The sequence below is a fragment of the Protomyctophum parallelum genome, assembly GCF_964188405.1.
Source record: "Protomyctophum parallelum genome assembly, chromosome: 4".
NCBI lineage: Eukaryota > Metazoa > Chordata > Actinopteri > Myctophiformes > Myctophidae > Protomyctophum > Protomyctophum parallelum.
In genome coordinates this window covers 29,581,494-29,604,185 of record NC_139700.1, presented here as the reverse complement: position 1 = coordinate 29,604,185, position 22,692 = coordinate 29,581,494, and the positions used below count along the sequence as shown (strand labels likewise).

Sequence of the window (22,692 nt, the reverse complement as noted above, 5' to 3'; positions counted from 1 at the left end):
TTCCTTCCAATCACAATCACACAGGATCAAAGACGTGGCAGCCAATAATTAAAAAATTGCATGTTCAAATAACATAACACAAGTGACGGATCAACAAATATATAACTTTGCTTCTACTGAAACTCGGAAGCTTGGACATCACTGGAAGTAGGTAGGGCATGTCCTTAGCCAAAGAAATTCTTATGACCAAATTATGTGCCATCATAACATTGTGTAGAACGCTGAACATGGCCAATATACAAGCTTGTACTGCATATCTATCGGCTATTCTCAGTAAACGTATAAATCCGGCTTTAGCCAATTTTAGCATTTGACGACAAATCAATTAGTTTGTTAAATCATCAAATGTGTAAAAATGTCTGGAACTAGAGTGCATAAATAAATGACACGTGTGGGTGTGTGTGCAAAGTACAGGAAAAATAATTAAGGCATGCTGAAAACACTGAATAGTAAATATAAAGCAGAGCTTCCCACAGGTACTGCAGAGGGGGGGGGGGGGGGGTTACGGTCACTCAGAGAGAGCAGACTTTTCTGGTTGATGAGGTTGAGAACTGAACATTCTAATGTTGTTCCACAATGACTACTGGCTATCGGTTAAAGGGTTATAGAGTTTACGAGATGTGTTAATCTTTCATTGAATCCATGCAGCATGAAAATTGAAAAGAAGAAAAACAATGAATAATCAACTAAGCAAGTCTTGCTCGACTGAGACCAAAGCGATCCATATATGGGATGGGACGGGAACATCACACTGAAAGAATGGACTCACCAGTACAGGAGAGCCAGGAAGATGACCAGGAGACCGATGGAGACCGACATTCCACTGGGCTCCACCGTGAACATCTTCAGAAGGTCAATAATGGCCTCCATGACGTTCACAACATCAGTCAACACCTCCAAACCACCACCACTAATATACACAAAAGCCAAGACAATGAGGACTGTGTTAATGTGACTGCCGTGAATTTTTATAACGGTGCAACAGTAAATCAAAATTATGTTTTCTTTTTTCTTCTTCTTTTTTTACCCATTTTAAAATGAGACGATCTACAAGCTCGACATAAGACATGGATGGTCACTCATGTTGTGTGTTTGTAGATCAGCTATTTTTGGCACAACACCGTTAATAATAACGGTGCTTCCACTAGTGAGAGTGGCTAATCGATTTGGCTGACTAGAAAATATCTATTAGTTGATTTATTGATATAAAAAATACATAAAAAATACATAAGAGTGGTTATTAATGAAAAACATTATCGAAAAAAGTACTAATCACTATGAAAAATAATATAGTAATAATAATCGTTAAGAAATGAATCGACAGTTGCAGCCCCGTTTATGACACAATGACAAATGTAACCAAATGGTCTCTCACAGGTCCATTTGGTTAGATTTGTATTTTGTACAATCTCTGAGATACATAGTTAACACCAAGGGGTTTACTATGTAGCACTAAAACAGTGTACTGTAAAAAGGCAAAGAGAAACAAGTCTTTAACTTTAAACGAGCCACACGCAACAAAGTACCCAAAATAAACGACACCTCTCCACGGACTATGCACCGAGGCACATTGTGCAGTTTTGTGGGTTTCCACGGCAACCGTGTCAATTATTTGTTTCGGCAGTAGCTAGAGGGCTTTGTCTGAAGCCTTCTAGAGTGCTGCTGGGTGCTGTGTGCGCGCCCATCCCCTGCACTGATACCCCCGGAGGTCCTCACTAACAGCCAGCGCTAGAAAGTAACCAAGTACATTTAGTCAGGCAGTGGTTGTCAAGCATTTTTGTGTCAAGGAAGGACCCCCAAATTGAACGATATGAGACCCCCAGAAAAGAAGATTTATGTTAAAAAACTTTTCCCTTTCAAAACTATTCAAAATGTTCCAAACATTTTCAATCTATCTTTTTAACCGATTCCATGTCACCATTGACTCCGGCACTGTGGCGCCAGTGCCAACAGAATGCACGAAAAAGAAGAAGACACTGTGAACCGGCCCCGTGAACCAGAAGTAGTAATCGGCCATTTTCAAGCCACCGTGGGTCCCCTTCGCTAGTGTTAGAATTGCTATGCTATAACCTAAATCTGAGACTCAATTCAGAGAAAAACGTGTTAAAGAGTTTTTGCGTGTACAGATTGCGTAGATAGATTTTTTGGATTTCGATGACGTCACGTCACATCGCGGAAGCAAGCGTTGCCTAGCGACGGGAAGCTAAAATACGGTAAATATATTTATTATATTATAATTCTGTATTAATAGAAATAAATAAAAACACTAGATTCTTGTGTTCGGAGTACCAGAGTAGTGGACTAGAATTATAAAGTATTAAAAGTGAAGTAAAAGATCCTCAAAATCATTACTTAAGTTTGTCTTGAGTAAATGCACTGCTACTTCCCGCCACTCTGATCAGCTTGCAAGGTACACAGTGATGCAGAACGTTGTGACACAAATTGTGTCACACAATCTTTTGAGAAACACATGGCTGAACACTGGAGGGGGGAGGCCAAATAGAGAGGCTATTGAGTTTCCACGGGGTATGATGAACAGTTTAATTGTTGAAAGCAGAACTGCTCTCATTTATGCATACCAAACATGTATTTCTATAATCATTTACAGCTTTGTGTGTGTTGTAATGGAGCGCTTTGTTCATTGTTTCAAAGTGACACTGTGGCACAACGGAGATGCAGTTGAATGAATGAATGAATGAATGAATGAATGGTTATGAATGTAAATTCTGTTTACTTCACTGACTCACTTTTTGGTTAAGTGGTTCTCAACCACCAGTGGTGGACAAATAACTCAACCACCAAAGTATAATAGATAGCTGAACTTGTTTAGTTGTCACACGACAAAAATAGATGATCTACATTCTACAAGCTCACATTATGAGGATCGAAAAGCTCACAACCGCCACACAATGAAGTATATTGGCGCTTAACAGAAAACGTGTGTATTTCATGTTTTTCCCCTCACCCAGCGCCTATTTAATTCACCCTTTGTCAGCCTTCTGATTGGTCCCTGACTGACTAACCAGCAGGCTCTTTCTACCTTGTTCAGCCCTGGTTCCGCCTTGTTTATGTTGAATTTATTAAAACATATTTTTTGGAAAAGACTAATGCCCAGTCCCCATGCTGTACCTGTGATGTTCCTTTTTACTGACAGTTTAAAATAAGAATTGAATGCACAGAATATCAATACGAAGCAACTGAAAAACATGTTATTTCAATGGTAGTGGATGGAGAGAGAGGATCTTTGTCCAACCACGAAACGGCAACCAATGGTTGCGAAGAAGGGCACACACAACCACGGGCGGGACTTGACAAAGGGTGAATTAGCTCAAAGATCTTCTTAAATTTGATTCCTTGATAGACCTACTGTATTTCCTATGAGATATTATTATTTAACACATTTTGATACATTCAACAAAGGTACTCTATGCTATATTACAATCAAACTCTTTCCCATAGACAACAGCGTGGTATGTCATTAGTTTTAACAGGCAGGAAACAAAACACAATCCTACAAAGCAACAAAAACCACAGCGGGGAAAATAACATATCATTTGCTTAGTTTGCTTGTGATCCTCATGAGGAGGCAGCAAGGAGTGCTTTTGTTAGATTTCTCCCTGATTAAATAACATTTTCCATCCGAAGGGCTTGTAACACAAAGAAGTGGTTTAATGAAACACCCCAGCGTCTCAGCGGGTGTTAGCCACTGGGTTAATTACCAATGTTACAAACTGTCATCTATTCTCTACACAAAACTACATTAATCTGAATGATTATGTTTTGTCCTCCAAAAGCTGAGACGTGTTTGTGACCCACTCGTTTAAGAAAGACTTAAACATTATTTAATTGCTGGTATTAATTGACTGATATCGATTTGATATCTGGTCCTTGATATTTAGAACCAATCACAGACAATAACAGTAACGAACATACCACAGAGACCTGTTCAAATTGGACAATGGACATTATAATTAGGCAAAATGAACACTATTATTTTTTATCAAATACTATAGCTTGATATTGATATTGTGAGTTAGATAGATATATCATAAATAGCTAAATAGACTATACATAAAGCCTATTTAGCCATTTATAACAGTTTAGGGAAACAAAAATATATAAAATAAGAATTGATTCAAACCACTTATGCCATATCAGGATATTGCTGTATCCATTACAATCCCAGATAATATCTAGTCTTATATCACAACATCAATATAATAATGATATAGGGTAATGTCCAGTGCCCAACCAGTCTTATAACAAGTAATACTAGTATAACCAGTTATATTGAATATTATTGAAATACTTTCCCCCCGGATTTGGCACAAGCATGTTCTATTATGCTACCAAAATGTGGAATGCTCTAGTCTATACCACCAGCCAACACAAAGTGTGACTTCCTTCCTACCTTCCTTCAAAACCACCAGAAAAGAGCACTTATCTGCAATTTGCAACTGGACTGGTCTTCTAAAGTTTGCCAAAATAAATTATCCACTCTTTTATAGTAGCCTATTGTATGTATATTATGTCTTTATGAATTGATTTGTGTTATCCTTTTAGCATTGTTGTATAACTGTGAAGAGAAGAGTACTGCCAAGGCAGACACCCAGGTTAGAGAAAGTCCTTTACAGTAGGTGCAAGGCTCAATGATTGTATAACTGTACCTCTGTACTTTTTGCAAACTGCTAAAGTATTCAACCAATCAAAAACCATACTACAACAAGGTAAGTACGATCAACAAGGTCCCAGATTGACCAGTAAGGATATTTTAGTTTTCCATAGAAATCATATATGATGTGTATCACTGAAGCAAGGCAATGAGAGGCTAATTACAAAATGTGCTGTTTAATCATAACTCCGGTTCCTCAGGGGCTAAATATGACACGCAGCACAGAGCAGTTTGGAGGCTGAATCAGCACAGGGGCTATTTTCAGTGCTACACAGGAGGTCAGGGGGCAATGACAATGGACAGCTTCTTCTACTGACACAAATAGAGAGGAACTGAACAAATGTGATTACACATTTATGACCACAGAGACAGAAGAAGGGACTTGGTTCGGAGCCCTAGGGACTCCAGTGAAGTCAACTAAGTATAGGTTCTAAAGGTTAGGCCCATATATAGTTCGTTACGACAGCTAATGGAAATTAGCATATCTACAACATTGTAGATCTGCTATTTTAAGTTTTTGGAAATTGTGACTCTTTTTAAGATTTTGTGGAAAAGTTTGAAAAGTTATTTTTTATATGATTCTTTTTACATTTCACCAATACAGATATGCCCAAAATAGTGATCCCAAATTTGTTGAAAGTGGTCAAAATGTGTAACAAATGCGTAATAGTGGTCAGACTAATATGAACTTAGAAATAGGCTAATACGTATTATGTAATAGATATATGTCAAACTCAAGGCCGGGGGCCCAAATCAGGCCCGTGAATGAATTATCTTTGGCCCGCGAGATGATATTTAATTAGTATTAGAACTAGCCCTCTGGTATATTGCACGGACCACCATAATACTACAAGTCCCACAATGCACTGCGAGTGCATTGGTGCGTATCGAGGGCCCGCAAGCGCAAGTCTGCGTCTTCTCTTCACTATTGATCAGCAGTGAAAGTAGATCGCCTGTGGTCAACTTTCAGCTACTCCTCTCCCCAAAACTGGCTAAAAGAAAGGTGGACTCTGAAAACAGGGGTTTTCAAGCCAGGTGGGAGGCAGAGGGCAAACCTCTGTGTGCATGGAGACAGTGTGGCTGTAATGAAAGAATATTACCTAAGAAGATGATAAGAAATTAATGCAACTGATTTGATTTACTTTCTCATTTTACTATGAAAGCAGTGCTTTGTGAGGATCATAGAACAGGAAACTGAGCTTAATAATAATGCATTTTCAGTTTTTAATGCATTTACTTTTTTGCTGTATGCCTGGGACATCCTCATGACCGGTGCCCGTGTGTGTTGAAACCCAGTCCGACCCTCGACTTGTACCACTATACCAATTGTTTTATTTTGGCCCACTGTGTATTTGATTTTGACATCCCTGGTGTAATACGTATCACAGTGATTCTCAACATGTGGGTCAGGAGTCAGGACCCCCAAAATAGCTGATCTACAATCTCTGTGAGTTATTTGTCTGTGGAACCGAGTCAAACTACATTGAATCTTGAATGCCTCAACTCCTACATTCCAATAAGTGCTGTCAGGGTGGGGGGGGGTCCAAATTCAAATAATATTATTATCATTTTGGGGGGTCACAGCCTGAAAAGATTGAGATTGAGAACCACTGCGCTAGCACTAGCAAATTATGTCCATACTGAAACTTGAAAGCCATATTTTAATTGTACTTGTACATTATTTATGACGATTAGACATAGTTTTGCTAGTTTTTAAAGGAATAATACATTTTACTGTTCAGTGCACACACAGCATAGATCTTTAGAGGTCACTGGTGTGGTATAGGGAATCAAAATTCAAAGACATGTTTTCAATAAACCTTGTGTGACTACACATCAGTTGTTCGAGTTTCAATGTCCTACACATGCCTAGCCCCTCTCGGGAGTCGGGACCCCTCGGTTGAGCTCTTTTCATCATTCACCCATAGGGTCCCTTTACATTTATTCCACTGTCTATGATACACAGCTGTACATACATACGCTCCGTTCAGGCCGTGCTGCACTCCGCTTAAGTGGTCGTAAGATGTTTCAAAGATGCATAACACTGCTATAGGAGACAACGGAAACATGGAAGAATTTTCATTTGGTGCAGATGCCGTTAAGTATTTTCTTTACTTCCCATTGTACCGCCTCCCGCACCGACACTGGCTAGCTGCCCCAGCTACTTTCCTGCCTCTGATCTGCTCTGTCGCAGCTAGCCAGTGTCGGTGCGGGAGGCGGTGCAATGGGAAGTCAATAAGGAAGGAAGAGAGAATTTCAGAGCAGCCAAAACGGGAAAAAAAGGCATCTGCGCCAAATGAAAATCTTCCACGTTTCCGTTGTCTCCTATAGCAGTGTTATGCATCTTTGAAACATCTCACGACCACTTAAGCGGAGCGCAGCACGGCCTGAACGGAGCGTATGTACAGCTGTGTACCATAGAATAGACCGTGGAATAAATGCAAAGGGACCCTACGGGTGAACGATGAAAAGAGCTCAACCGAGGGGCTAACACATGCCATACTGGGGGACCTACACAGGTTTATACATTAGTTTTATGCCAACAAGACAACACGTGTTTCAATTCTGAATCAAATTCTGCTGGAAATATATTGTATTTTGATGTGGTGTCATAATTAAACTTATTGTTGGCAAACTTGACATAACATAAAAAATTAAAACATGGCACACATGGTTGCAGACCCCTATAGAGCACCGAAGTCCTGACGTAACTCGCTCATCCCGACGATTCCCCTGGTTCGCGGAAGTAATTTCTCTATGGAGAATAACATGGGGTGATCTTAATATCGTCTACTATAAGCGTTGTGGTCCAAAAATAAACAAGCTGTCTCTGCGTTATTGTCAGGGAGGTGTCTCTGTATCGTTTGCAACAGTCAGTCACTCATATATGATACAGTCTGCTTCTAGCGAAAATCTAACTAATTCAGCAGCAGTAACATTAGCGTTTTCTCTCAGTCAGTTGATTCTTCATATCCATATGAGTGAAGCGGCCGGGGTGACATGTTTATTTTTCAAACACAGTTGTTATATGAGGCGATCTAAAATCGCCTCAATGGGGATTTCAATGCAACTAAACAAATACATGAACCTGGGGACTGACGCCCTCTACTGAAAGTGACGTCAGACTTCGGTGCTCTATAGTCTAGTCTTTTCTCTTCTATACTGTCATACTGCAGCAAAACAACAATTACGATACCACCATGTTCTTTTGAAAGTCGACACAATTATAACCACAATATCTGTTACATTGTTTGTTTGTTTTTTGTAAACATGCCGTTGAACCAAGCGCTGCCCCTGCTACTAATGTAAGTCACATCACATCCAACTTTACAAAAACACGACAGATTAATATGCTTTCTTTACACCTGTAAACCTGTGATGTGAGTGACAATTGCTGACGCTATGATGACCTACTACACAAGGTTGTTGTACAGTGAAAACAGATCGAGCTACATGTACATGCTATGCAATACATGGCAGGTTAATATAACAGAATGCTGCATGCGTTCAACTCTTACCTTTAGAAATTATTTATTTGTTGTTATCGCTGCTGGAAGGCAGTCTCATGTCGATCCGCTCGTGTCCCGTGCACTCTCTTGTTTACACGGAAGAGCGCCGGCAATAATGTAGTTCTTCCCATAAACAAAGGACTACAACTTTGCGTCCGTCAGGCTGATAGGCTGACCGGTCAATGACGTTTTAATGTTTTATTTATATATTTTGTAGAGTACTACTACGCAGCAGCAGCAGCAGGTTCTCACAGTTCTTCTATCTATAATCTATAGCGTGAGAAGTTGTGAACTTTTGTGAAGCCATTTGTATTTAAAAGTAAACTAAAGTCGCATATGAATTTAGTGCATAGGCTAATGTAGCTCTGGTCCATAGCTCGACCAGTCCTTGGGCTAATGGAAAAATAATGGCATGTCCTACAAAACAGGAACCGTAATTTACAGAATAATAAACATTGATTGATTGATTGATTGATTGATTGATTGATTGATTGATTGATTGATTGATTGATTGATTGATTGATTAACAGATTGGAGAATTACAGTACATTTCCAAGCACAACTCAATACAAAACAGTTAACTGCACGACACCATAAAGCATTACACTTGTTTACAATAGGGTCCACCATGTTCAATTGTTGGTTCAATTTATCATAACATTTAGTTAGAGACGGACAAATATACACTTCCATATATATTATAATATTAGAGAACTTGTACCCAACACATGGCAAGAAACCCAAAGCCACAACAGCTACGTAGCTATTGCAACACCCACAACACCATCTTACACACTACACCCACACACACTCACACGGTAGTGACGTCACACACTTACCTTCGCAGTGTTGCAACGCTATCTCCTCCTATCGCGCCGAACGCCAAAACTCGACACCACCCGCCAAACACTGGCACTGGCAGTCTGGCACTGCCACCAAAAATGCCTCCCGTCCACACTCACGCCGCCAATGCATTTGTTTACTACAAACATTATCGCCCGAAGCACCCACACCCCCGGAACACTGTTGCCCTTTCACCATGCTAAATTCGCCAGGTCTATGCAAGTGAACACAAATTACATGTGAGAAAATTCATTCACAAGCCCACAAATGAAAAAAACGAGGAAGGAGAGGAATTTTCACCTCACGATTTTGTTTATTCCTTCTAAATCTCTGTATATTAAATATCGATCTCTCAGCGAATCTCTTAGTTACATCAACATTGGTGTTTGACATATTTTGGTTTCTTCCAAACTATTACAATTACACCGTTCGAAATCGCCATTTCGCCTGCCAGCCATACTGCCGAGTAGGCCTACATTTGATTGCGCATGCACACACACACGCACTTGTGGAACGCCACAGGTCACCATCTGTTTACTAAATGACAAGGTGCTACTACAATACTTCCCTTTTAATTTCAGGATGTAGCCTATAGTTGCCTTTTTCTTAACTTTTTTTAAGGCCTGAAAAGTTTTTAAAGGTCTTAAAAGTCCCCCCCTGGGGGTCCCGACCCACAGGTTGAGAACCCTACATTGAGAACATTACACATGTACTCGGGTTAGGGTATGTAGCAACTCATAACTGCTGCTTAATAGGCTACAACTTGTTTGTAGCCTATTGAGTATTTACATTTTCCAATAGGCTTGGCTACATACACATTTCTAGAAAGAAAAAAGGTGGGGAGAAAAAAACCCTTGACAGATCTTGACAAACCTTCTAGGGGTCTCTGGGGGTCCGCAGCCAAATACATGTCAGTTTGGGGGGGGGGGGGGAGGTTCTTGACATGCAATTTTTTGCAAATGTTTTGAGAAGCAGTGCAATGCAAAGCCCCTGCATGGTCTGGGTCTAAATTGCTGTGGGTGCACTTTAAGGTCGTTTGCTAAATGACAGATTACTCACATCTGTGTGAGCCTATGTAATCCGATTCTGCTCCAATTCATTCTAATGTCGTCATACACCGTGTAGCCTATACTGTACAGTGGTGCTGCTCCGCACCAGACATGACTGAGTGATCACAGAATCATCATTCAGCATTTTGCCAGTGCTTGGAAAGGAACAATTTACTGAACAAGTATAGGCAACAACAATACAATGACTTCATTATTATGATTCTACATCATTATTGATCATTAGACAATCCTGACGTTATGAATTTCTGATTGCTATGTTTGAAGAGTCATAAACCTAGGCATATAATAATAATAATAATAATAATAATTATTATTATTATTATTAGTAGTAGTAGTATTATTATTATTGATTATGATTATGATAATGATATGATGATGATGATGAATGATGAAGATGATGATGAAATCTTAAAAAAATGTATTTATATAATCAAGCACATGTGTTTCTCATTTATATTGGCTTAATGGCAAAAAAATATGCATATGCATATGCTTAATTTTCTCGATCGTGTCTGGTGTAAAATAACATTTCTTTTACATTTCTTTAATTCTTTATTTCTTTAAGAAATAACAGATACGACCCAGAAAAACGGGCCCGAGAGACCCAGAATCGGACCGCGACCCCATGTTTGGGGAAACAGCGGATCGACGAGCTCGTCGGTTGACTTGTACACTGTACACCAAACTCGCTCCGCTCTGCTCTCTCTCTTACCCAGTGCAACTTTTGCAGAGTCCAACAGACATGTCGTACATTAGCTGAAGTCAACCTGCAGCCAGGCTCATCATTTGAGCCACAAAACTATTCATTCTAGGAGGATTTCTTTATTTCCTTTTTTAAGCTGCACCTTGAGCATTTTTCAACGGTTTGGATTCTATACTAAATTTAAAAAAAAAAACAAGAGCGGAATATTAAATCCTGGATGATTTTCTTCTCCCTTCACCACACTAAATGAACTGGGCCAGTAATGCAGGAGACCGAAGCAGCGACTCTGACAGTGCTTCAAGATGGCAGATTTTTATTGAGTTTTGAACAGAAATCCAGCTATATTTTGTTGCCATGAATAACAGAAACCCTTGCACCGATGGCCCCTGTATACGAAGGTAAGGCGTTTTCGACGTATGGTTATTTTTAAGTGAAAGTAGTCGGACGTGTATACGTACGAACGGATTCTTCTTGTGGCTGGCACGGGGAGATGCGGTGTTATAACCTCTCCTCTCTTTGTGTCAAAAAAATATACATCAAATATTTACGCTTGCAGTCTCTATAAACACGAACTTAAACAACCGGACCGAATCATTGTTGTGTTGCGCTGTGTGGGTTTTTATAAATGAAGAACATTTGTAATTGTTTAGTCAATCTGTGTCCGTCTGAGCGACGTCCGTCCGTCACAAGACGAATTTACACTGATGTTTGCAATAAAGCTGCAAATGCACTTTAATAAAGTGACGTGCAGGCCTAATCTAACGTACATTACACGGCTACAGCACCGTAGGGAAGAAAGGTGACATTCTGCCTTTTATTTTATTTGTCCTGGTTGAAATTAGACCATGCAAAGTGCATCTGTTTGAAGAATGAAAGACATGGGCGACTGAGATTAAATCAGCCGAGCTATACATCAATATTCCCATTTTCATTGCTGTGTAACGATCATGTTGCAAATGACCAGGCCTGTTATGTTTTAGTGCTTCGCTGTGCACATTCACATGTTTATTTATATAATACAAAACCAAAGGCGAGCTTATGCAGGCTATTATTCGCTGTTGCTGCATTATGGCTGTGTGACTAATCCAATTGGTGAGAATGCAACCCAGCATGTTTTGGCTCAATGTTTTTTTTTGCCGTGATGATGAAGACATTAGACTCTAAAGAGACCAAATCCAACCACAAAACAATGTGTTTGTGTTCTAATGTTTTTTTTGTTGCTAAGAGGACAATACGCGGTTTCTTTGAACAGCAGCTACAACAATGCGAGCAATAATTCCGGCCAGTACAGCCGTGACTGCACTGCAAGTGATCAACCGGCAGTTCTGTACAGAATAGGAGTCTAAATGGAAAGTGGTATTATAACCAAAATACTTGTATGAACAGTATGATATGCATTCCTGTAGGCTAAATGCACCCCTGCTCGTTTATGGGCACAGCTCGCTTTTTTGATAATAGGATAGGACATCCTGTAACAGCATTATTGTTTCATGTAATGTATCTATAGGCGCCACAGAGGTTTACATACTAATGTTGACCGATATGTCAAGTGAAGGGTGGACAACAAACGAAACGATGACCCTTCATGTTTGCAACAGTATTGATTATCTTGTGGTTTAACCGTTATAATATTACATTGTTTACTCTATACTCCCTCTGCTGGTATGAAAGCGGAACACCGTATTTTGTAACTGATACATTAGTTATCATTTCAGTCAGAATTTCAGTATTAATACTGTCTGTATAGTATGTTTTAAACACAAAAGCCACGATATAAAGTGTGAATTCTACTATTGAAGCAGTATAAACAAATACTTAAAAAAACCTAAAACATACAACTTCCATGCAGTATTCACCATGCACACTATACATTCAGCTTAATTGCCTACTCAAAATAAAACTTTTAAATGATTGACCTATAAGCTGTAAAACACGTCAGCCTCCATCACGTTATTAGCCCCACTCAGAATTTTTTTTTTCCCTCTGTGCTAAAGCCACTAAGCACTTGAACATTAAAGGAAAAGTTGGAATGAGACGCCTATCGGAGAGGTAATTAGTGTAAATTACATTCCTTGCCTTTCCTTTCACCATGGAGAGGCGTAGGAGCGAAGAGAAAGAGACGGCGGGGGGAATTAATTACCTTTCCCTGTTGTCCTCTGACTGCAGAGGGGGTTGCTATTAGAGAGCGCTCATGGAAATGACCAGAGAGAGCCTTCCCCTGCTTCGGTGGAAAATACACCCAGGAGGGGCCCTTCATGTATGTATGTAGGATGTTACTATAGCACAGCATGCCCACAGCCAATACTTCAGTGTTCACACTGAGAGTGTACAAAATGTTGTACGCTCTCTGGGTTAACAGCGTGTCTCAGGTTCGTTGCATAACTTCATTAGGCTTTAGATAGATATGCGTTGACATATATTCAATAGGCACACCACACCACTCGAGGTGACCAGCAGTGTCCTCCATTGTGACAGTCCGTTGTTATTTCTAGCGATGATAATAATGTACGAGGATGTGTGTCTGTCAGCGTGTCCCTGCTGCCGGTTACAGGAGGACTACTGCTGCATTGTGTTGTTGCTGTGTGGGTTTTGTTTCGTTGTGTTCAGTCTTTTCAGTCCTTCACTCTTGGCTGACACTGAAGGCCGCCAGGCAGGCAGGCCTGGACTGGCTTAGCTGGGCTGGCTGGCTGGCTGGCTGGCTGGCTGGCTGGCTGGCAGAGAGGCTGGCCAGGGCAGTGGTCATATCACCCTGGTTGGGGGAGTCTGCCGACTCTCCCATAACACAAAGTGACACTGTACACCAGCCTTGATGGATGTGCTATGAAGGGAACTGGTCCAGGATCCCCTCCTGCCCACCCCCAGCTGTGGGAAAAGCTAATATTCAGACGACAGCAAAACCCGATCTCCTACATATACCTACTACCGGTCAATTTCTCCTTGGAACATACTGTAGCCTATATGCATTCATGCAGGCAGGCCTACTGTACAGTATGTGTGCAGATGTACTGTAGCAGAGTTTAGCTCTAGTTGAAGCCCCAAAAGGCTTATATTTCCTCTGGCCAGGGGAGGATTCCCTCTTGGCGTACTAAAGAGGTAGAGTTTGAGCTTTTACCCTAGCCCCACACAGGAACTCTGAGGTTCGAATCCCGGGTGTTACATTGGTGCCGTGACCTGGATCGGGTTTCCTGGTGTGGGGGTCAAAGTGGGGTGAATGTAGCTGAGAAGTTCACCATGAATCCCCAAAGTCTCCCCTGGCTAAGGTGGATTAATGGTAGATGTGAACCCGGGTTCACTGTACACATGCAGGCAGACGTGTGTGTGCGTGTGTACTGTATGTCTACACTTCACACACGTGTAGCCCACCATTGTAGGTTTTGTTTTCGGAAGGATGGTCGTTTGAGAGAAATGGACGTCTTAGTTTGTGGTCTGTCTGTCGTACTGTAGGTCAGGTGATTTTGCAGAGAGTGTCCATTCAGCATGTGCCTGCAGAAATCATCATGACGATGATGATTATAACCAGTTTATTGGTCTGGCCATACATCTGCCTTTATTTGGCATCAGCAATTATGTAACCAATAACCATACACATTTTTTAACCTGGCTTTTCGATCCATGTCATATAGGCTATCGTTGCTGTTGGGCAGAAACCTCTAATTTCCATATTCTAACTTTTTCCATAAAGTAATGCCCCACTTCATCATACTACAGTGTCATGCAAAAGTAGCAGATCTACAAGCTGAAAATAGTGGGGCGAAGAGACAAGTTTTGAGCTTGTAGAGCTCTGCCATGTTTGAATTTTAATCCATATATCCACCTCTACAACATTGCTTTTAAGTGATCTTTTATTTTTTATTATTCATGTTAATGTTCTTATCTTTGTACCACTGCCTTCTCCTGATTTGACACTGCGCTATTGTCCTATTGTTTTAACTGCATGCCTGTTTTAATGCTGTTTTGTTTTGCTTTTGTTTTTATTATCTTTTCTGCTCTGTAAAGCACTTTGAGCTACATTTATGTATGAAAGGTGCTATATAAATAAAGTTTATTATTATTATATACACATATGAGGTTTCCCCCGACAGAGACGACAGGCAAAACCTTTCAGATTTTTTCCCCTACAAGTTCAAGCTTTGCAATGCATTATGAGTTTTACTTTTTTTTTTTTCTTTTAAGAGAATCGGCATCGGACAGACCCACAAATCTGCATGGCATCAGTCGGGCTGTAATGAGGATGATGATGATGATGATGATGATGATGGTAATGACAGGGACATGGTGACAGGGACTGCAGTGACTCTGGCAGATTGATGTCACATCCATGCACTCCGTGTTAATGTGGATTTGAATGGGTTTGTGGTTTTCTCGGGGAGGTTGCCGAGGGTATATGCTCGCTGCGCCCCTCGCCTGCAGCTTCTCAGGGAAGAGAGGAAGATAGAGAAAGACATCACTGACTCTCTCTCCCTCTTCCTCTCTCTATCTCTCTCTCTCTCTCTCTCTCTCTCTCTCTCTCTCCCTCTCTCTCTCATAAGCTTGTTTTGGAGCCCAGTTGAGTGATATCTTCCTCGCTGGCGGCAGCCATGGTTTGGGGGTCCAAGGTCGTTGGGTTTCAACTTGATTAGAATTGCAGGAAGAAGCGAAGGGTTTCTCCGGGGTCAGGGTGGGGTCGACCCCGCGGCAAAAAGGCTTAGGGAGGAACGTAGAGGCCCCTTTTTCTCCAGGAGCAGGGGTGGTCTGTTTAGATCTGCACCGTACCATACACAATAGATAAAAATAGAGACTGTGTGGTGTGTGTGTGTGTGGTGTGTGTGTGTGTGTGTGTGTGTGTGTGTGTGTGTGTGTGTGTGTGTGTGTGTGTGTGTGTGTGTGTGTGTGTGTGTGTGTGTGTGTGAGAGAGAGTTGTCCATTGCTTTGTTTAGAGTCGACAGAAAACATTGCCACCCTCTCAGTCCTGTGTCGTTTCATCACGTCTTTTCTCTCTGCAGTTATTTTATTTTTGTATCTTTTTCCATCAGTTATTCATTTGTTGACATAAAAAGAATCACCTTGAGGCCTGCTTGGACGGAGTCATGGAAACACATCAGCTGTCTGTCTCTCTACTCTCTACAAGCATTCTCTTTATGGTGTTAGTCTAAATATCCCATCTGGAACAGGAAACATAGTCCAGTACCTGCCTGGTGGTGATGCTTTATGTGTTATTGAATCGTTAAAGCATGTAGTAGTAGAAGATGTTGAGACAAGGGTGCGCGTGTGTGTGTGTGTGTGTGTGTGTGTGTGTGTGTGTGTGTGTGTGTGTGTGTGTGTGTGTGTGTGTGTGCGTGTGTGTGTGCGTGCGTGCGTGCGTGCGTGCGTGCGTGCGTGCGTGCGTGCGTGTGTGTTTGTCTGAGGGAGAATCTAAAGAGAGGGAGAGAGAGAGAGTTCTCTGTCTGACAGAGGGATATGTGAGCTCTCTGATCTTCTGGAATAGTTCACAGGTGTGATCTGAAGGTTTTCTTCGGAGGGAGTGGGGTGGGCGGTGAGGGGGGGGCCTTTAGTCTGAACTGAAATGACAGGTAATAGAGGAGGCCATTCTTTCTGACGCACAACGGCTCAACCTTGAATTTGGATGGAATGATACTGGTTAATGTTATTCTAAGTTCTGTTTTTTCACACGCTTATACAAACTCACACACACACACACACACACACACACACACACACACACACACACACACACACACACACACACACACACACACACACACACACACACACACACACACACACACACACACATACAGCCAGCCTATCGGTTTTCCATTTTCCCAAATATCAATAACAGTCCCCAGGATTCAAAACATCCCTCATTTCTCTCATTCTGACTTCTGAAAGGACGTTCAGCTGAAAGGCAGGAAAAGGATTTTGTAATTCAAATGTTCTCCTCGGCCGGTAAGCCGGTCAGCCCGTTTTTTGTTAGGGATGGGTCCGATTAATCGATTATCGTTGATAGGACCCGAAATCGATTATGAAAATTAATAATCGATAATCGTTTTTTTTATTTTTTTAATGAAAATCTGTTGGAAAGGCAATATTGTCATCCAAACAGGACAGGGCTATAGGCCTACCAAAGTGTGCCTGGGATGTGTCTGTGTAGCTGCATGACTGAGTGGAAATTGATTCCAATCAAGATACAGGTTTGGAGGATTTAGCAGGTGTTGGGAATTTACCTAATCAGGCCTAGGCTGGGGTTGCTATGGTGATCAATTGGATCAACAGTGGTCCAGGGACCACCAGTGGTCCTCATTTAAAAGATGGAGTTAGTAACCAAATGGACCCTTATTAACTCTCAAGAGTTACAATTATTGTTAATCAACTACATCAGGGGTTCCCAAACTTTTTTGACTTAGGTACCCCTTGGGGGGAAGATTTTTTTGATTTGTAGGGTTCATAAAATAATAAAAAAACGATTAATCGATTAATCGTTAATATTGAATTATACAAATCGATTTTCATTTTGGACACATTTACACATCCCTATTTTTTGTGTGCCTCTTTCTATACCATATATGCCTGCCATGGTTTCTCTCTCTCTCTCTCTCTCTCTCTCAGTAGATTCAGCTCTGAAAAGCTGCACTGTGCACAGTCCTTGAAGTCTGATGCGCTCTCTACGTTTCTGACATTATTTAGTTTTCATTGAAGGGGAACAGAGAGCTTGGCTTGCGGTTTAGGGTGTGTGTTTGGTGGGGGGGGGGGGGGTATAAAACATGGCGGAAAATAGCAGATATACAAGTTCACATCGCTTTGCACTGCGACACATTTTAAGCATGCTCGATCAGCTATTTTTGTGCAACAATATCACACGACCAAGATGTGGGGTGGGGTGTGAATGCATTGCAAAGGGGTTTTTCTCCTGCACTGTTTGTTTCACACGGTGTGTTTTGTGTCAGCTTGTGCTGACCAGCTGTCTCCGGCTCTGGAGTAGCAGCACACAGAGATATGGGCTCCAAAGACCGTTAGCCAGTGAAGACAGTGCAGTGAACTTAAAGTCACTGCACTGCATCTGGCCTGTAATACAAAAAAAACATTTAAACACAACCACTTGATCTTCTGTTCCAAAAAAACAAGACAGTTTGGTAAGAAAGTGACTTGTGTTTATATTGAATGATAATCTCGGAAACTGTATATGTTTGGCAAACAGGGAGCCCATTATCTCAAAAGGATCCTCATTTTTATGGACATACAGTTAAGTATGTATTTAGTAAAGCATGGATTAAAGTTATTAGTCGCTATGTCATTTCAGTCATTTGGATTCCTTTCACACTGTTTCACAAATCACACACATTAGGTCTTGGGCATACCATTTCTTTTCTTCAGTTATGACGTTTTGTTTGGCTTTAACGAGTAAACGGATGAGGGTGTAAAAAATATATATATTTGAAAAAAAGAAATAGACCACAGTGGACAAAACCCCCACTCTGGAAGTGTGACACAGTAACATACACAGCAGCGCTTGAGCATGACAATAGTGTCCATTAAAAAGTAAGATGCTGAAACTCACTGTACCTTCCATTTACATTATTTGATCTGCTGTGGGAGCGGCGGTTCACGCCAAGGTTTACGTCTTCACCACGGTACAGGGAGTCAGTGAATAACAGCTTTGTTAACTTGAAGACTGTTAAGCTACAATTACACATCATTTCTGGAGCATAAAGGGCACATTTTATATGTGGAGCCAGGCGGGAGAGTTATTTCTTTTTATAATGCGAGTGATATTTCAGCAGTGTGAGTCCTTGGATGTGCATTTTCCACACATGCCTTCTCTCTCAGTCTCATCATCTGCCTGCCCGTGACTAGGGGTGGACAGTAACATGTACGGACTTGAATGCTGTACTTAAGTAAGTTTGAGTCATTTTTTTTTTTTTTTTTTTAACTACCTTTCAAAGACAAATATTGTACTTTTGACTGTTGTTGTTACTTAATTACTTTGGGTTGCTTTTGGCTAAGCATAGCTTTGAAGTCGGATACTGTGACCTAGCCTTCTACTGCAGTGAGGGTGTAGATCACAGAATCTGATGGGAAACCAAAAGTGTCGTAGCAGTGTGTCCACAAAGAACAACCACAACACATTTTGGAGTGTCCTCTGCCACAACCTATATACTGTACATTCTACTGTACTGATTTGACGGATCAACTTGACCTTTGCTCAGTCAAGCAACGGTCAAATATTACTCACTCGAGTCATAGTTGAGTTATATTACTTTGACTGAACTGAAGTACCGGGGTTGAGTACTTTGCCCGCGACTATCCTGCTGCCAAGTTGTGCCAACCAGCGGCCTACATCTCCCCGCACCGTCCATGCAGCAGTGTCTTTATCTGTCATTCTATCCCCATGGTTTTTGTTGACGAGCCAAAGCCAGCAGTCCGTGCACATGCACGGCACTCGTGATCCAGGAGAAAGAGACATCGCCCCATTTGTTCGTGTGCATACAGTACAGTATGTGCACGTGTGAGTTTATGGCGCGCAAGTCGATGAGCTTGGTTCCTGAGGGGATCCTGCCATTATAAGTTTTAACCTCTATAAGCCCTATTTTAAAATATCTACTACTGTAACTCACATGCTTATACAGTATGCATGCTCTAGAAATGTCTTGCCTGAAAGTGGACATGAACTCTCTATATACTCTCTATTATATATATTTTTCTCCCCTCCACACCATTTCTCTCTCTTATAGCCAAAAATAGCCGATCTACAAGCTCACAACATTGGCTATCTTGGATAGGAAAAGGGATGCTGTTTGGGGGGATGCTATTCTGGGGGAATAGCCTCCCTATTCTCAAGTGGTTAAACAAACCTAAAGCCCCATCACCCCTTGCGGTCACTGGCTACCCCCCCCCCCCCCCCCCCACCCACACACACACACACACTCACCCCACCCCTGTCTTTGCCTTGCCCGAGCACCAACCCCCCGTACCTCACCAACCGTAGCCTGTTGTTTGGTGCACATTGTCTGCAGCCTTAATCCTATTGTTAGTGATAATGTCCCTCCATACCGGTGCATTTGACACGGTACTCTCTGGAAGAGAACAGCGGCGCTGGCCGGCTGTATTTACCACCGGGCTGGTTTGGCCTTTCAGCCTGACAGGTCACATCACTCCCAGTCTCCCACACAAACACAGCGCCACAAAAAAGGGGGGGCGCACGCGAAGCCTCCGATGTCGAGCAGAGGCAGGGGATGATGTAAGGTATATGAATGTGGCGGAAGGGGTTACCGTTTTAACTAGCCCAGAAAGTTCGCTCATGCTGGGGCCTTGTTCATTTAAAAAAAACTCCCCCGCATTCTACGCAGCCTTTCAGAGTGAAGAATGGATCTTCAGTTATTTTTAATCAAGCCGTTCATATCCTCATATTCTGTACTTCTTCAGGCAGAGGAGAAGGTTAGAGAGAGGGGGAGTGGGAGGAGCGAGAGAGAGCGCAGCAGTGTTTACAGACAGGTGATACTGAAATGAACAGATAATGAAATTAACCCTGCAAGAGTGAGTATAGGAAAAGACAGTTGAAAGGATTGTCGGCTCGCTTGGGGGTCTAAACTCAAAATTCATCGCTGCAGGCAGGTGGGGAGCGCCCCGCCTTGTCCTGTCATCCCCCCAATCCCCCCCACCCCACCCCTCCACAGCATCAGAACCTCGCTGGCTTCCATTCTGTCACGGAAGGGAAGCAGAGCATCGAGGCTGGCCCCCTGGTGGCCCCACTTTCACAGATGGCTGCAGGTACAAGCGCTATGCTTGGCTGATAACCAGAAGAACTTCAAAGGCACTGGAGGAGGAGTGTTTTCAGGCCCAGGTCCTTGTTGTGTCCAGATCCAGGAGCCTTCAGGCACACAGAGCGCCGGGCGGGCGGGCAGGCGAGCGGCAGCCAGGAAGGAGACAGACAGGGACCGGTGCATTCAGAAGGATCAACAGGCGTGGAAATTAGCCGCTTTTTTTTTTTCTTGCCCTTTTGCTGCTCCGTCTGCCTGCCTCGGCAGCATGGCACCCTTTCTTTTCGTCGTTTGACGAAGTATAAAATTATCCTCTCTACTGTTCTCTCCTTTTCCCTTCCAGTTTATTTTATGATTCTTCCTTTTCTCATTAATGTATTAATGTTTAAGTTTAGATTCATTCCTCATAAATTATTGCCCTTCTTCATCACACTAGACAAAAAAATAGCAGATCTACAAGCTCAAAATGCATCCCAATGCAATACATTTTGAACTTGCAGACTGGCAATTTTTTATTTTTATTTGAATCCTGAAAAGCAACAGTTTTGGACATATGGGGTTTCCAGCCAACAGCAACTGAATATGAAATGTGACTTGCTACTACATACTGTACATAGTGCTATAGAGATTCCCTCTCTGGTGCGCTTTAATCTGGTGTGCTTTTTAGGGGGTCTCTTGGGAGTTCTTCAGATTCCCCTGAGAGGGATCTTTTCCAGTAGAAGACCGATAAAGTACACATCAAAGGTGTTGGGAGATGTGATGAAATAGGCTGACGGAGAGCAGATCAGAGTGGGGCTATAAAATGCGGCACGGTGAAATGCATCACAGTTTACTTCACAATTGTAGGTTTGGAGACAAAAATCTTGCACAGGAAGCGGCGTAAAGTAACTAAGTACATTTACTCAAGCACTGCACTTAAAAGGATCCCTGGCTAATAAGACAAATATGCCTTAAAACATTATACTTGCCCTCTACAAATAAAAACACCTTCAATATTTTATTTATTTTATAAATAAAGAATCTTTCACTCAATAGGAACTGCTCCTGTCGCAAGTTGATGATGTCATATGTCCATGCGTCCGAGCATAGACATGGTAACGCCCCGCCTGCCTCTGATTGGCCTACCGACACTTACTTAAGTAACACATGAGATTATTTTACTTCTTCCAGCCGTGCCGTGATGTCAAACCGAGCGGACGCGGTGAGCCAGGTTGCAACGGAGGCTGAACTATGGTCTTTCACCGCCTCTGTATACACTAGATTACCAAGACACCCACACCCCCTTATAGCCTTTACTGCTGAACGCTGAAAAGTTATTAGCTTTTATGATGAGGGACTCCGTTGAAAGGGAGAGATGATAAGAAATCATTGATTCACCGACACTTCCCCCTGGCTCTCTCACTTCCTCTCTAGTCCTGACATGTGAGGGCCCTGGGACTGAATGTTCTCAAAGACTAAACACATCTCCAAATGAGTGCAATACCATGCAGTGTCTGCATGAGAACCCAATTGCATGACATAACATTGCTGAAGAAACCTGTGCAGTTTCTATGTACAGTATAAGGCAGCATTTCTCAAACATTGTCGTGTGATGCTACATCAACCTTTACTTGGGACCCCCTGGAACCCCCCCAAGGACCCCTGGGGGTCCCCGGACCCCACTTAAAGAAATCAATGCAGTTATAAGGGAAGGCTTTATTATAATTCGTATTATTAATTTATTTTGTCAAGCCTTATAACAGAAGAGACTCGGAAATGTTAAGTTTTTTTCAGAGAGCTCTTCCTTTTGCATATGAACTCAGAAGATTAATACATTATTTTTTTAATATTTCTAAAATACAACCATAATATTCTTTCACAGACATTGTGCTCTTTCAACCATTTCATATTCAGTAGTTTAACTTTATAGTTCAGTGCAACAGAAGTGGTCGTGCAACTTTAAAATTCCAGGTTCCCTCTCTCTATGAACGGTTCCTGTTAACACTCCACCCATTCTGGGCGGGAACCCCTATTGGTATCTTACCCCCTCAGGCCGGGAACCCATATTTGGGTTCTGTACAGTATGTACAGTATTCAAAAATGTAATTTTTTTGATGCTGCTATATAAATATTTGAAGTTTTTCAGAAACCTTAGGTCAGGATTTAGAGGCGTTTTTAGAAT

At 41.8% G+C, this 22,692-nt stretch overlaps 2 protein-coding genes across 7 annotated transcripts in view; one reads left to right on the top strand and one right to left on the bottom strand.

The window, feature by feature from the left end:
• The window catches only part of tbxas1 (thromboxane A synthase 1 (platelet)), a 115,017-nt gene extending 106,755 nt beyond the window's left edge, over nucleotides 1–8,262 (bottom strand). The window contains exons 1-2 of one of the 2 annotated variants that reach the window (XM_083763197.1): nucleotides 8,191–8,262; nucleotides 770–910 (exon numbers count right to left, since the gene is read on the bottom strand). In XM_083763197.1, the coding sequence (XP_083619323.1) occupies nucleotides 770–870 (101 nt within the window). In that variant the 5' untranslated portion in view covers nucleotides 871–910; nucleotides 8,191–8,262. The remainder of the gene's footprint in view (nucleotides 1–769; nucleotides 911–8,190) is intronic. The other variant, XM_083763198.1, reaches the window with a different exon arrangement.
• Nucleotides 8,263–10,821: 2,559 nt separating this feature from the next.
• Nucleotides 10,822–22,692, top strand: part of hipk2 (homeodomain interacting protein kinase 2) — a 146,949-nt gene continuing 135,078 nt past the window's right edge. For all 5 annotated transcript variants that reach the window (XM_083763402.1, XM_083763404.1, XM_083763401.1 and 2 more), the window contains exon 1: nucleotides 10,822–11,195. In XM_083763402.1, coding sequence (XP_083619528.1) covers nucleotides 11,177–11,195 — 19 coding nt within the window. In that variant the 5' untranslated portion in view covers nucleotides 10,822–11,176. The remainder of the gene's footprint in view (nucleotides 11,196–22,692) is intronic.